This window comes from Carcharodon carcharias, chromosome 8, assembly GCF_017639515.1.
Source record: "Carcharodon carcharias isolate sCarCar2 chromosome 8, sCarCar2.pri, whole genome shotgun sequence".
NCBI classification, from domain to species: Eukaryota; Metazoa; Chordata; class Chondrichthyes; order Lamniformes; family Lamnidae; genus Carcharodon; species Carcharodon carcharias.
Window position 1 is genome coordinate 37,900,933 of NC_054474.1, and position 16,244 is coordinate 37,917,176.

At 42.1% G+C, this 16,244-nt stretch overlaps 1 protein-coding gene across 8 annotated transcripts in view; it reads left to right on the forward strand.

The window, feature by feature from the left end:
* Positions 1 to 16,244, forward strand: part of rapgef6 (Rap guanine nucleotide exchange factor (GEF) 6) — a 419,806-nt gene that overhangs the window by 156,827 nt on the left and 246,735 nt on the right. For all 8 annotated transcript variants that reach the window (XM_041193252.1, XM_041193254.1, XM_041193259.1 and 5 more), the window contains one exon: positions 6,572 to 6,647. In XM_041193252.1, the coding sequence (XP_041049186.1) occupies positions 6,572 to 6,647 (76 nt within the window). The remainder of the gene's footprint in view (positions 1 to 6,571; positions 6,648 to 16,244) is intronic.

The following is a 16,244-nucleotide window of genomic DNA, read 5'->3' on the forward strand; positions in this document are numbered from 1 at the left end:
TTTGGAAAATTTTCTAACCTGTCAACCCTAATATCGTTTTCCTAAGCAATTTGATTTTTACAAGTCTAACCATTTTTTTTCTACCCTTTCTCATCTGCATAATTGTAAATTTAATATGAAGTTTGAGCTTCCACTCTTAGTGCCAAGCTGTGATGAATAAGACATGATGAACATGGAAACTGTCTAATTTTGGGGTTACAATAAGCTAAGCAGGGTGGATTTGAAATATCATTTTCACTAAGTCAGCCTGTTTGTTTGTGCACAAGGTTGACACATTTGTGTTCAGATTAGTGCAAACTGGTGTTGCAGTAAAGAACTGGTAAACTGGATAGGTGAGAACGCACAATTTTACAATGCCTGTTTGTAAAACAAGTGCTTGCTTCTTGCATGTTCATTAAGAAGCAGCGGTGTTTGAGCCAGATCGATACTAACACCACTGGATTACAGTACTTGGTCCACATCCTAGTTTAAAGTTGTGACAGTGATGGAGAAAGCTGCAAGACACTTGGGGTACCTTGGAAGAGCAGAATTACCCTTAGGATCATTTTTCAAAGAAATATGCTGAAGTATTTGTCTGTTTTCCACTGTTCTGTTGATTTTTAATCCATCAACTTTATGTGAGGTAAGTGGCTTAAGGAGAAACCAATGCTGAGGATGAGTTGAATTAGTATGTATGTGCATGATCACTGAGGTCAGCAGTGGCTCAGTTGGTAGCACATTCGGCCCTGAATCACACAAGGTTCTGGGTTCCAATCTAAGGCTTGAGCACAAAAATTAAGGCTGACACCCTAGTGTAGCACTGAAGGAACAGTGCCCTGTCAGAGGTGCGGGCTTTCAGATGGGATGTTAAATCAAGGCCCTATATGCCACTTGAGTGGATGTAAAAGATCCTATGGCATTATTCTGAAGAAGAGCAGGGGAGTTATTGAGGATGTGTATGGACTACATAATTTGACATGAAAAAAATATTAGAACTTATTTCATCATAATTACAGCAGAGCAATTATATATGCATTTATATATGTATTCCCTGTGAAAATGAAGTGCACTACATTTAAGAGAAGGCGACACTAAACAAAAAGTGAAGAGCTGGGGTGGAAAGAGTTCACAGGAAGGTTTAAAGAGGCATTTTTTTTGTTAAGGAGACAGCTTTTTTGATGACAGAACACTGCAGCTAATACAAATTGTTCTTAACTTGCTACATGTATTCTACTTTAATGTTACATTTAAACCCTTTTTCTACAATGATTTCATTCATTACTATCAAGATTATAAATTGCATTTATTTTTTGTGGGAAGTAGAGGTCCTAAATATAGATAGTTACTAATATACCCAATAAGGAATTCCTTTCCCCAGAAAGTGAGAATGTAGAGATTGCTAGCACATGGAATAGTTGAGGTCATAACAGATTTCAGGGAAAGCTGGATTAGTACATAGGGAGAAAGTAATAAAAGGATATATTGATAGGGTTAGTAAGGTGGGAAGAGATTTGAAAGGAGCATAAACACTACAATAGACAAGTTAGTTCAAATGGCTTGTTTCTGTAGTGCAGATTAATGTAATATACGTATCTATGTTTATATTCAGTATGAGAGTGTATTCTGTCTTATAATTTTCTGCGTATTTTATACAACAACCACCCTTATTATAGTGCTCTCAGTTACATTGCCATCTCTGTTATAAGCTTACAAAACCATGCGCCCTGTTATGGTATACATTATTCAAGGTCATGGAACATTCACTGCAACTCTCAGCGCATTAGGAGTAGCAACATGCTTGGCTCCTAAACACTGCTGTGTAGAAATGGTAGAGCACTTCTCAAATATAGAATTACAGCACATCATTTTTTTTTTGAATGATCTGAAGTGCTGCAGGGCAGAAATACATTTAAAAATTGAGATGATAAAGATCTGAATTTGCTGTGTTATGTTCCATGGAGGCTTGTCATATGTTGTTTGTGTGCCAATGCTCCCTGTTGGGTAGTAACCCTATATCCCAGCGCTCACGATTAGTTGTGCCTATTTGTTGACACTTTTTTGTGATTTCCATATGCTAGTGCTCCCTGCCTGTTTGTGGCGTTCATGAGCCATCATTCCCTTGTGGTTCCGTCCACTTACCAGCACTGTCCTTCAGTGCCATTTTATGTGCTAGCGGTCTTCTTTGGTGGTGAGGTCTGTCTGTTAGCACTCCTTTCTGTGTAAGGTCCTCAATATAAGTAACAGTTATCCAACTTTGGTCTCATCTCCCCCAATACTTGCTGCTTGAATCTCTGTGGTCAGATTTCCGTATCATCCACAGCACGATGATATCCTTGTCAAAAATTCAGCATTATCCTCCTTTGTGTGACTACATTTGTTTTTAAGTATTCTTTCACACGATGTGGATGTCATTTGTAAGACCTGCATTTTTATTGCCCATCCTAATCACCCTTAAGAAGGTGGTGGTGAGTTGCCTCCTTGAACCACTGCAGTCTATATGGTGTAGGTGCACCCACAGTGCTGTTAGGGAGGGAGTTCGAGGATTTTGTCCCAGCGACAATGAAGGAATGGTGATATAGTTCCAAGCCAGGATGGTGTGTGGCTTGGAGGGTTACTTGCAGGTGGTGATGTTCCCATGTGTCTGTTGCGCTTGGCCTGGGCGATAGAGCTTGTGGATTAGGAAGGTGCCATCAAAGGAGCCTTGGTGAGTTTCTGCAGTGCATCTTGTAGATGGTACACACTGCTGACACTATGCGTCGGTGGTGGAGGGAGTGGATGTTGAACGTGGTAGATGGTGTGTCAATCAAGCGTGCAGCTTTGAACTGGATGGTGTTGAGCTTCTTGAGTGTTATTGGAGCTTCAATCATCCAGGTAAGTGGAGAGTATTCCATCACACTCCTGACTTGTGCCTTGTAGATGGTGGGGAGGCTTTGGGGAGTCAGGAGGTGGGTTACTTCTCACAGAATTCCCAGCCTCTGACCAGCTCTTGTAGCCACAGTATTTATGTGCCTGGTGCAGTTCAGTTTCTGGTCAGTGGTAACCTTCAGGATGTTGTTGGTGTAGGATTCAGTGATGGTAGTGCCATCGAATGTCAAGGGGAGATGGTTAGATTTTCTCTTGTCGGACATGGTCATTGCCTGGCGCGAGTATTACTTTACACTTGTCAAGCCCTGGATATTGTCCAGGTCTTGCTGCATTTGGACATGGACTGCTTCAGTACCTGAGGAGTCCCGAATGGTGCCGAACATTATGCAATCATCAGCAAATGTCCCTACTTTTGACCTTATGTTGGAAGGAAGGTCATTGATGAAGCAGCTGATGATATTTGGCGATGATTCTGCTATTCTCAATTACATGCAGACCTAGATCCATCTTTTATTTCTTTACTTATCCCTTTACCATTTTCTTTACCTTGTGCCATCACCCCTTTTGTCATGTAACCTCTCCTGCCTTCCACTTTATAACATACCTCCTGTAAGGAAATATCTCTAAACTCAGTTAAATCATTCCTCGTGGTTCAGACTTGAGCAAATTGTCCAAATCCAAGTTTAATACTCAGTCAGTGTTATACAATAGATTTATACAACCTGGTTTCATATAGACTCCAGGTGATCAAGCTTGGCTTCTCTAGGTATTGAGCTCTGATTGTCCCAGGAGCTCTAACTATATGATGGCTACTACCGATATGTCACATGTTCAAAAGACCTTCCAGGCACCCTTAAAAGACCTTCCCCTTTTAATGTGAGTTATATCACTTGGGTGGGGTGGGGGTGGTAGTGAACATTGTTGGAAAGGGGTGAATGTTGTGGGGAGTGGTGAAGATTACCAGGAGTGAGGGGGGCAGGTAAACATTGCCAGGGTTGCTGTTGTGCTGGAGTGCTTTGACACTCCAGATGAGTTTTTTCAAGCTGCGCTTCTTAGCAGGCTTTGCACCCACTAGGAAAAGCGCTAAGTAAATCTGTGTAAAAACCAGAGTAAGTATAGCACAACAGCCCAAGTCTCCATGATTCTGGCCATCTGATCCCACTGTTATAGGGAATTGCAGAACAGTTAAGGTAGCGTTAACCCGGTGATCACAAGTTTGAACTTTCCACATAAGTACTGCACATTGGGATTTCCTCAGGCTCCTGAGATGCATCAGCAACTTAAGATGTGTGGCTTGTCACTCTTCATTTTGGGGGATTCAGGCCACTGACGCTATATCTGCAATTTCCTCATGTCCTCATCACAACATGCCCTTCCACCTATTTTTGTATCATCAGCAAATTTGGATACATTACAGTCTGCCCCCTCCTCCAAGTCATTAATATAGATTGTAAATAATTGAGGTCCTAGGACTGAAACTTGTGGCACTCCACTAGTTAAGTCTTTCCAATCTGAAAAAGACCCATTAATCCCGACTTTCTGTCTTCTGTGTTAACCAATCCTCAATCCATGCTAATACATTACCCCCAATTCTGCTCTCTGCAGATACCGGCTGACTTGCTGAGTACCTCCAGTATTTTCTGTTCTTCAGATTTGCAGCATTTTGCTTTCATATTATTGTCTAAATAAATGGTGCCAACAATAACTTCTCTCACCTATGAACATCATAGGTGGGCATCATTGTTACATGTGATTCCGGACCCACAGCAGTGGTTGACTCTTAAATGCCCTCTGAATGAGGGCAATTAGGCATGGGCAAAAAAATGCTGGCCTAGGCAGCGACGCCCACATCTCATGAATTTTTTAAAAAAAGGCTAATCCTGACCTAAGCCAGAAGTCTCTAATCATTGGTTTGTAAGATTAACAATAAAGATGGGAAACCTTGGTAGCCATCTCACTAGTAGGTATATCCCAATGTTGTCAGTGGAGTAAAATGTTATAGCAGGTGACTGGAAAGTCATGTCTGCCAGCTATCAACCTCTGAAAGCAAGATCACCAATAATATGAAGCAGCTGAGAAATCATATCAAACAGTCATATTCCAGAAATATTCCAGAACTTGCTGGATTCCGGGAGGGTCCCAGCAGATCGGAAAATCGCTAATGTGACCCCCCTGTTCAAGAAGGGAGGGAGACAACAAGCAGGAAACTATAGGCCAGTCAACCTAACATCTGTTATTGGGAAAATGCTGGAGTCCGTTATTAAGGAAGAAGGAGCAGGACATTTTAGAAAAGCTTAACACAATCAGAGTCAACACGGTTTTGTGAAAGGGAAATCATGTTTGACAAATTTGCTAGAGTTCTTTGAGGATATAACAAGCAGAGTTGATAAAAGGGAACTGGTAGATGCAGTGTATTTGGATTTCCAGAAGGCATTCGATAAGGTGCCACATAAAAGGTTATTGCACAAGATAGGAACTCTCAGAATTGGAGGTAATGTATTAGCATGGATTTGAGGATTGGTTAACACAGAAGATAGACAGTCGGGAATAATGGGTCTTTTTCAGGTTGGAAAGACGTAACTAGTGGAGTGCCACAAGGATCAGTCCTAGGGCCTCAATTATTTACTATCTATGTTAATGACTTGGAGGAAGGGGCAGACTGTAATGTATCCAAATTTGCTGATGATACAAAAATAGGTGGAAGGGCACGTTGTGACAAGGACATGAGGAAATTGCAAGGGGATATAAACAGGTTGAGTGAGTGAGCAAAAACTTGGCAGATGGAGTTTAATATCGGAAAGTAGGAAAAGTCAAAAGGCAGACTATTATTTAAATCGAGAGAGACTCTAAAAAAATTGCAGCACAGAGGGAACTGGGTATCCTTGTGCATGAAACACAAAAAGTTAGCATGCAGGTGCAGCAAGTAATTAAGAAGGCAAATGGAATTTTGGCCTGTATTGCTAGAGGATTGGAGTTTAAAAATAGGGAAGCCTCGTTACCACTGTACTGGGTGTTGGTGAGGTCGCACCTGGAGTACTGTATACAGTTTGGTCCCCGTATTTAAGAAGGGATATACTGGCATTGGAGGCAGATAAAAAGAGATTCACTTGGCTGATTCCTGGAATTAAGAGGTTGACTTATCAAGAACGGCTAAACAGGATAGGCCTTTATTCATTAAAGCTTAGAAGAGAGAGGGGTGATCTTATTGAAATGTACAAGGTTCAGAAGGGACTTGACAGGGTAGATGTTGAGATGACGTTTCCACTAGTGGGGGAATCTCGAACTAGGGGACATAGTTACAGGATAAGGGGGCACTCATTTAAAACTGGGATGTGAAGGAATTTCTTCTCGCAGAGGGTAGCGAATGTCTGGAATTCTCTACCCCAGAGAGTTGTGGAGGCTAAATCACTGAAAGTATTTAAAGAGGAGGTAGATAGATTGTTGAAACATTGGGGAGTTGAAGGTTATGAGGAGCTGGCGCAAAAGAGGAGTTGAGGTCTGGGGCAGATCAACCATGATCTTATTGAATGGCGGGGCAGGCTTGAGGGGCCGAATGGCCTATATCTACTCCTACTTCTTAGGTTCTTATGTCATATCTCATGTTATGTTATAAGTCTTGACTCGGACTGTGAATTTGTTCAGGACAAATGTTGTGGCCGTGAATAACTCAAATCATTGTTTACATCAAATTAATTAAACCAGTTTCCTTTTCTTTACCCTGTTCTAGTTTTGGCAAACAGACTGCAGGAAGCCTGAGACGAGGCTGTGAATGTATCGTTTTGGAAACTTCAGAAATGATTGTGGTAAGCGTTATCACTGGTTTACAAACTTTTACCCAATGAGCTTAGACATTCTGTGTCATGTATTCTATGTCATACTTATTTAATATAGTGCCAATTTGTAGTTCTGACGTCTTCACAGACTTAAAGCAAAGTTGATGAATGAGCCAGCTCTCAGTAGACGTTGCTGATGGAAAAGATTTACTAAGTTCATAAAATGGAGTAATAAGGTGGAAATTATCTCAATGAAGTCAACAGTTTTTCTTATTTTACAACTAAGTTGATGCACAGTTGAGTATCTTTTTTGAAGAGGGAAAGTTTTAGGAAAGATAGATCCGACATCCATGCCTGCGGCTTTAGACCGAGTCTCCCAAGGTCTGGCAAACACTGTCGAATTGCCACTCTGCTCCTTTTTTTTCACCCTAAGATGGAGCTCTGCATTTCTTGCCCGGACTTTCAAACTGGGCCTCATCAGAAATACGGAGTGTACCTGTTCTTCACAGCTTCCCCCAATGATTTTGGCCCAAGTCACGCCCCCTTTTTATGGCACTAGCTGCTGTGTTCCGGTAAGTTTAAATGTCCTAAAGCTGTGGAAAGAAGGTAAGTGGGTGAGGGGATAGGGTGGCAGGTAAGTGGGTGAGGGTTAGGCTTTGGAGGGATAGAGTCGGGAGGTAAGTTGGGGGGGGGTCCAGATGGGGGTTGGTGGTTGGTTGGGGTGGTGTGGGGGGAGACCAGTAGTAAAGTTACCTAGGATTGAGAACTAGTTTTAATCCTTTTAACCTTTTTCCTTGGTAATTGTTCTGGCAAGTGAGTTGAATCCATTGGAATTCTCCAACTGGAACTCAGATTCCTCAGGCGTAGGAGAATTGCCCATTGTAAATCCAAACACCCTGTGAAATTCCCACTTAGTCAGTGCATCAGGACTTCCAAGGGGCCCCCCAGCATGTCTTTGGGGGTACCTCCAATGTACTACCGTCTGGAGATTGGAAGTTCTGGGCCATTGTGGTGTTATGCAGGTGAGGTAGAAACCTGCGGCTAAAATTAACCCTTTTCTACTGAAAATTTGCAAAGTGGTTGCTTCTCTTTGAAAATTTGGAAGGTCTATACAAATGATCATATCGTCTAGTTGTTATGGGAAATATGTGACAGAAGTTGAGCAGAGTACTTAAATATCTTTTTAAAATTTAACCTTTTGCAATTCAATTTTTAACATGCATTTTTTGACAATGATCATTTTCTGAATCAGGTTGTCCTGCATTTCAAAGACATTGGCTCCTGGTCTCATGTTGAGACAGAAGTGAGACACACTGATATTACCTTCTTTAAATGAGTAGTATAACTGGGTTCGACTTTTCTGGCTGAGAACAAGCATCCTGAGTTACTAAGCCAGCCCATAGTGACCTTGGAGGAGTAGGAGAAATACTAACCCTCAAGTTAATCGGGTAGCAATATTTGATCTAGCATTTCTACAGAAGAAAAAATGCTTAGCCTTCTCTTCCTGCAGAAAATATATTTGTGTGGAACATAAGGGATAGAAAAAAACGGGGTTATGCTGTGACGCCTTCATGCTAAAGTAGATCCACTATCTGTACACATGCCCATGTATCAAAGCACATCACTGTCCTAATGTACTGAAAATCCTAAAAATATGAGGATGATGGAGAAAATGTTATTGAAAGACGAAAGAGCAGAGGCAATCACATTGGCTGTTGACTTTTGATCACACTTTTTATGTTTGGCTTTGACATATTTAGGCCTGAACTTCCATGAGTGACAATCAGAGCTGGATTGCCATTCCACTCCGACTTTCTTACCTGAAATTTTTTTTGATCCTATCTCGCCCAGTCGGATGAGATCAGTGCAGGGCAGCATATCTCTGGAGCCTAGCGTTGAGGGCTGTAAAGTCAGATGTAAGGAGGCCATGCTGCCTTTTTTGTGGCACTAGCTTGCTGTAAACCAGGTAACTTAAAGGTCCAGCCAAGTTTAAAGGTATTCGATGGGCCAGGGAGAAGGTAAGCATATGAGGTAAGATGATAGGATTTTATGGGGGTGGATTGGTATGATAGGTCCTCAGTGTGGCGGTGAGAGTTGGGAGTGGGGAGTTCCGTGGGGTTTAGGGAACGCTGTAAGGGTGGGGAGACCTGTGGTTTTGGGGGTTGGGTAGGGTTTGGATTGGGAGTGGGGGGGCGTTGTGGTTGATTGTTGGAGGTTGGGGGGAGCCTCCAGGGTTGGGGCAATTCCCGTGGTGGGGGGTTGGTATGGGCCTGTCTAATAGTTACCCAGACTTTAGAAGTGGTTTTACTTCTTCAAACTTTTTCTTGGTAATTATTGATGTAACACAGTCGGAGCCATCTGAAGTTTGTGATTTAAATCACATTTTTGGATGGTTGCCAGTACAGGGCAATTGCCCATGGGAAGTTTGCACTTCTCAGGCGATTGCCTTACAATCCTTACCTGGGAACTTCCTGGAGGTGGGGTGCTCTCCAGCTCATCTTTGGGGTATCCTCCAGTTACATTGCCCTAGAGCTCAGAAGTTGCAGCCCTTTCTTCAATACTATTGTTGTCATAGAATTGTACTGTCCTTTTGGAGCAACTGCTATATATTTTTTTACTTATAAGAACTCGTGTGGTGCTGCTTGCCTGGCCTCAACTATAGTGACCCTTTGTGAGACCAGCGTCAAGTGTGATCATCTGTTTTTCATTATGCTTCAATATAGTTATATCAGCAAAATTCATGCTTCTTATTTTCATTCTTTGAAAATTGTATGAGCTCCCATTCTGTATTTTAGTTCTGTACTGAATGAGAAGGACTGTTTTGTTACATGTCTTATTATTTCACTTTTAACAGAGGAAAATACCTTGACAGTACCAAAGTGAGTAAATCACTATCCATTCACTTGTAATTTAATAATCCAGTGACTAATTCCTTTAGCTGTTTTGTCTTAAATTCGTTCCCCCATCACATAACTTGGTCAGAGATACTTTATGTTTCTTAATTCTTTAAGGCAATGGATGTTATCTTAATCTCTGTCCTGATGGCAACAAGCTGTCATAACTTATGAAGCTCAAACCTGGAATATTCTGTGGACCAATTTTGCCTGGGGTTTGCTATGTATCTGCATTGCCAGAATTGACCTTTAGCATAAGGAAAGCTTTATCTAAATGCCCTCAGCAGTATTCCTAACATCAAATATATTCCAGGTTAAATGTAGAATAAAACTTCATCTCTTTTGTACAACAATGCCATGTTTAGCTAGATATAATTTGATATTCAGAAGAAATAAACTTCCTACTCCTTGCTTAAAACTTGCAGCAGTAGCTCAGAAAGAAAGTTGTGTATAAGTGTATGCTTGGGTTCACTATATCCAACAACTTTACACGAGGGTGTCAACAAAGGCAATATTTGCTTATTTGGTGCCTTTAATGCAATAATATGTACCAAGGCTCTCCGCAGGGGTGTTATAAAACAAAATAGGACACTGCACCATATAAGGAGATGTTATGATAGATGACCAAAACATTGGTTAATGAGGTAGATTATAAGGAGCACCTTAGAATCCCTGTTGATCACAGCAGCTCCACAGTCATTTTACACTTCTCATTTAGGCAGAAGTTCTGCCTCAGAGAGCTGCAAACAGATCAGATTGGCTCGCAGGTCTGTAGTCTCAGCAGCACCAGTGGTAGCAGTGGCCAGGACTGAGACTACTAACAGTCACCGAATACTCTCTGAATCCAGGTTTTGGTAAGTGCAGAGGCCTCATGATAGGGAAGGAAGGGGAGGCCTGGGATGGGGTGGGGTGAGGGGAGGGTGGAGGTCTTGATGGAGAGGCTGAGGGCGGGCTAGTGTTGGAAGCATCTGGGAGAGGAGTGGGTGGGAAGGCGGAGGTGGTGGGTGGTCATCTGTTGTGGAAAGGGGACCCTTGAGGGAGGTCCCTCCCCTCTATCTTCCTGCCCAAGGCCCGAGCAGGGTCACCTGAAAGGCTGAACATCTGCCACTGAACTCCTCTCACCAGCATCAAAATTGAGGCTGGGTGTGAAGCGACTCCTTAAGTGGCCATTTAAAAAATGTTTTCATGGGATGTGTGCATCGCTGGTAAGGCCAGCATTTGTTGCTCATCCCTAATTGCTGTTGAACTGAGTGACTTGCTAGGCCATTTGTTACGATCCAGTTAGGGGCCAATAAGTTTTTGTTTAAAGACAAAGTTTGAAATCCCTGTTGCCCAGTAGGAGAATAAAGCCACAAGAATCCATGGTTTTAAACAAACAAAATAAACTTTACGAAACAAGGTCAGAAATGTAAAACAATCTACAATATCTACCTTATATTTTAACATTCATAATTAACATGAGGTGAATATGACTTAACAGGCAAACTGTAGTTGAACGCACCGCACTGCACATTAAATGGCAGATGCGACCAAGACAGATCCCACGGATTTCTCAGCAATCCACCTAGATGTAGGTGACTGCTATTAAAACTCTGTCTCCGTCATGAGGGATTTCATCTCCTCACTTTTGAAGATTTAGGCTTTGAATTCCCTCAAAAGCTGCTCCGACTCGGACTGCCTCGTTGACTGCTCACTTCCAATGGGTCAATTTCTTCTGCTGAGACTGTGTTCCACAGGATTCACAAAGCTGTACTCCCGCCTCTAAATTACCAGCACAATTCCAATTCTTTTGCAAACCTCTAGCTTCACTAAGCTGGCACTGCCCCTGAGTTTCTCTGGACTCCAGTCTCCCAGCTGCACTGAACTATAAATGGCTTTCAGGGGTTCTTCTGAGTCCTAAATGCCTAGCACGAAACCAGTGACTTTCCATCACCTTCTCAGCTCCAAAGGACTTGGCTGAGCCCTAGCTGCGTGGAGCCTAACAACAGCACCTTTTGCGGAATCCTTCTCCCCTGCACTCGCTCTCCCAACAAACATGCAGATAAATTGAAACCAGATGACCACCTTGAGCTTCACCCATCTCCATGACAATGTAACCTTTCAGGATTCACAATGATTTAAAACTAATTTATTTCTAACCCCCAAAACAAAATAGCTCTCTGGATTGCACTTCTTTGCAAGCAGTGTAGACACCACGTCTCTAATAAACTAAATAACTTTACCTGCTGTTTTATGGCTCTTATCTTTTAAACGTAATAGTGTCCAAGTTGCTTTAGTTGCATTTATCCTATTTTCTACAGTTAAACTTTAATCTTCCCAGAACTAAATATTACCTTTAAAATATTAACATGAACCACAATCTAGATATTTGTCTTGCATTTTAGAGGGCAGTTAAGAGTCAATTGCCTTACTGTGGGTCTGGAGCCACATATAGACCAGCCCAGGTAAAGATGACAGACTTTCTTCCCTAAAGGAGATTACTGAATCAAATGGGTTTTTACAACAATTGGTGATAATAAAGGGCCTCTATTGGGATGAGGGTAGGCAGGGCACCTTGCATAATATTGTGAACAGGTTGGGTTGGGGAAGGGCGCGGGGGTTGCGGGAGCTATGAGGGAAGGCCACCCTGGGAATTGGCAAGCCGTAAAATTGTGCCCATAGAATGGCTACAGCACAGAAAAGGCTATTCGGCCTGTTGTCTCTGTGTGGGCGTTTACTCAGCTAATTCCACTCCTTGCCTTTTCCCTGCAGCCTTACAAATTTTTTCTCTTCAGATAATTATCCAACTCCCTTTTGAAAACCACAACTGACTCTCTCTCACCAGTCTCTCTAGCAGTGTATTCCAACTCCTAACCACGTACTATTTAAAAACGTTTTCCAAGTTGCTGTTGTGGTTTTTGCCAGTCACCTTAAATGGTGTCCTCTGGTCTTGATCCTTCCGCCAGTTTCTCTCTATTCACTTTGTCTAGACTCTTCAAGATTTTGAGCACTATAAAAATCTCCTTTCAACTTTCTCGGCAGTCTATCCACTTAACTGAAGTCTATCATCTGGGAAGCATTCTTGTGAATCTTTTTTGCACCCTCTCTAAAGCCTTCGCATCTTTCCTAAGGTGTGGCACTCAGAATTTAACTATTCCAGTTGAGGCAAGCCTTTATTTTATAGGTTCTTTAACGTCCTTGCTTTTGTACTCTATACCTCCATTTATAAAGCCCAGGATCCTGTATGCCTTTTTAATCACTCTCAGCCTGCCCTGCCACCTTCAAAGATCTGTGCACATATACCCCCCGGTTCCTCTGCTTCTGTACCCCCTTTAGAATTGTATCCTTTATTTTATATTGCTTCTCCTCATTCTTCCTACCAAACTGCATCATTCCATACTTCTCAGCAGTAAGTTTCATCTGTCACATGTCTGCCATTCATACAGCATGCCTTTGTTCTCTTGAAGTTTTTCACTATCCTCCTTACAGCTCACAGTACTTCCAAGTTTAGTGTCATCTGCAGGTTTTCAAATTGTGTCCTTCACACCCTAGTCTAAGTCATAAATATAGATCAAGAGGAGCAGTGGTCCTCCTATGATACCTTAAAAACCCCACTATATGTCTTCCTCTAATTCAGAAAACAGCCGGTCACCACTATTGCTTCCTACCACTCAGCCAATTTTGTACCATGCTGCCACTGTTATATTAATCCCATGGGCTTCAGCTTTGCTGACAAGCTTGTCATGTAGCAACAAATGCCCACACTTAATGAAAGAATAAAAAAAAATTATCAAATGCCTTTTGGAAGTACATCAACTGCATTACCATCATCGGTCCTCTCTGTTATTTAATCGAAAACCTCAATCAAGTTAGATACACATGATTTTAACAAACCCAAATTGGCTTTCCTTAATTTATCCACATTTGTCCAAGTAGTTGTTAATTTTGCCCTTGATTATCATTTTTAAAAGCCTTCCTTCCTCTCAGGTTAAATTCACTGGCCTGTAGTTGCTGGATTTGTCTTGCACTCTTTTTTGAAAAACACTGGAGAATTGCCCATTTGACCTGGTCGCCATTGAGAGCAAAACTCAATTAGAAACTATTTGAAGTGGAGTGGGACTTTTAACAGCTTTCACAGTATCCCACAGAAAAAGGACAGCTGCGTCTGAGATGCAGGAAAAAGAAACTACTGCTGTGGAAAAGCAAGAACTGTTTTGTGTTAATGACCAAACAGGATACTTTTAAAGTTCTGTTTCTGTTCAGGAAAAAGGGAACAGAACAGATGGGGCTCTTGAAGATTTAAGGAATGGGAAGTCATCAAGGTGTGCCTTGTTGTTGATAATCATATCTGGGAAAACTCGGGCAGAATGGAATGATTGTTGAAGGACACTGGAAGGTTTCGACCTGCCGTGGTTGAAAAAATGAACCTCTGCTTGATTGTTGGGAGTAACTGTGGGGCTGTTCCTTTAATACTACATATCTCCCGGAAGTGTGGCATACAGTGAAAAGGTTTTGTGAGGCAAACTTTGGTTGCCTTAGTTAATGCAAAAGTACCTTATCTTTAATTTGTATTTGTTGCCTATTAATTAAGGTTTGATCTATGTTGACCTTGGTTTATTTGTTACAGTAAATATCAAAAATTGAAATCCTGCCCCTTGGTTCTTTTTATCAGTTATTGGGAAATTCATCTCTATTAAAAACATTATTAGTCTCTATGGGGATCATAACATCTAAGGAGCATTGGAAGATTATGGCCCTTACTTGCACTTTCCACCCTTACATCCTTCAGTGTCCTCTGATGTCTCTGATCAGTTCCTGGTGACTTATGAACTTCAATTACAGCCAGCCTTTCTAATACTGTGCCTTTATCAATTTTTAAGCCATCTTAAGTCTAGGAGGATAGAGAGGCCGAAATGCAAAGAATATCATTGAGCGGAACCCCAGAGCTTAGGGCCTTGGCAGCTTAAGGTATGGATGCCAATAAAGGAATGATTAAAATTGGGAGTGCCCAAAAGTCCAGAATGTAGGAGCCAATTATCTCTTGGATTATAGGGCTGGATTGTACAGATAGAAGGGGCCTATTTAAAACTGAGAATAGGAATTTTAAAATAAAGGCATTGCCTAATCAGAAGCCATTATAGGTTAGCGAGCACAAGGGTGATGGGTGAATGGGACTTGGTGCGAATTAGGATGCAGGCAGCAGAGTTTAGTATGGAGGTTACCATTCCAATTCAGAGAAGCTCTCTAATACAGTGCACCACTGAAACTGGGGAGAACGTTTAATTTAACCACCTCCTCTGTTCACAGGCCAGCACAGAGCATCACTAGAAAAAGATGTAAATAAACAGCAATATTTATGCTTTACAATAGTGTGAAAGTGAAGCCGAGAAGGAAATTGGATTAACATTCCAGTGTACAACTTTACCAGCTCTTTACTTTGCTCAACAGAATAAGGTTAACAATTTTTATTTACAAATGTACAATGATAGTGGACTATTCCATGCCCCAAGTTGCACACAGTGCAGTGCACTGTTGGGGATCACAAGACAGAGTTTCTGAGCACAGAATGTTCATATTTGCTGTGTTTACAAGTTGCGTGTGGTTGTGGAGTGTGGAGGTGGTGTTTGTGTCTGTGGGGTTGGTGGCATTGCGGGAGTTGCTTTTCTGGAAGGAATTGATTGCTTTATTCCATTCCACCAGATTAACCTGTGGGCAGTCTCATTCAGGAGTGTCATTATATGTATTTCAGCAAAGGAAATGTCAGTTGTGCAATTTTTTTAATTCATATTTTTATGTAAAATGAGGCTCTCCTGTCGCATTGCAACTGGGGAGCCTTGACCAGCTTTTGGGTTAAGCAAACGTAGACATGATACCAGAGCAGAGGTTGGGATGCTGAAGAATTGGTGAACAAAATAATTATTCCCTCTCTTCCCACCCATTTGTTTCTTTTCTCTTTTTCAGCCCCATCCTTTCTTACTACTCCCGCTTCGTCCTCCCGCCCCTCCTTTCCTTTTCTTCCTGCCCTTCCCCTCTCTTCTTCACCTCCTTCCATTCCATTACTTTATCATTTTCCCTCCCCACTTTCTTCCTCTGTTCCTTCTCCTTTCTTCCCTTTTTTGTCTTCTCCTCTCCCTCTTCCATCCTGTATTGTCTCCCCTCCACTTCTCTCTGCATCCCTCTCCATCTCTTCCTCTTTCTCTGCTTCACCCCTTTGCCTCTTTGAACCTCTTTTCTTCCTGTCACCCGTTCCCCATCCCCCTCATTCTCTTTCCTCCCCTCCTCTCTCATTCTTTTTTCTCCCCTCCTTTTTCTTGATTCTCCCTATCCCATTCTTCCTTTCTCCTCTCCCCTCACCTCCCCTTTCTCTCCTCCTCTCCCCATTCTCTCCTAAGTCCTCTTCTCTCATATCACTTCCCTCCACTTTTCTTGCTCTCTATCTCTTGTCCTTCCCCTTCTCACATCCACTCCATCTCTCTCCTCCCCATATCTCATCGCATGTCCCTCTCTCCTCCCTCCCCTCCCCTTCTGTCTCCTCTTTCCTAGTCCTCTCAATCCTTGTTACTCTGACTCTCCATCCTGCTCTTCCCTACTCAGGCTTTTCTTCTTCAATTGTCCCTTCTCGCCCTCCTTTCGTTCCCCTCTCATCATACGCCTCTCCTTTTGACTAAATATCACTGTAATATTTTCGGTCCCTACTATGAACTCCACTTCCTAGCCACCAACCCCATCATAGGCAACTAGTGAGGCTGAACCA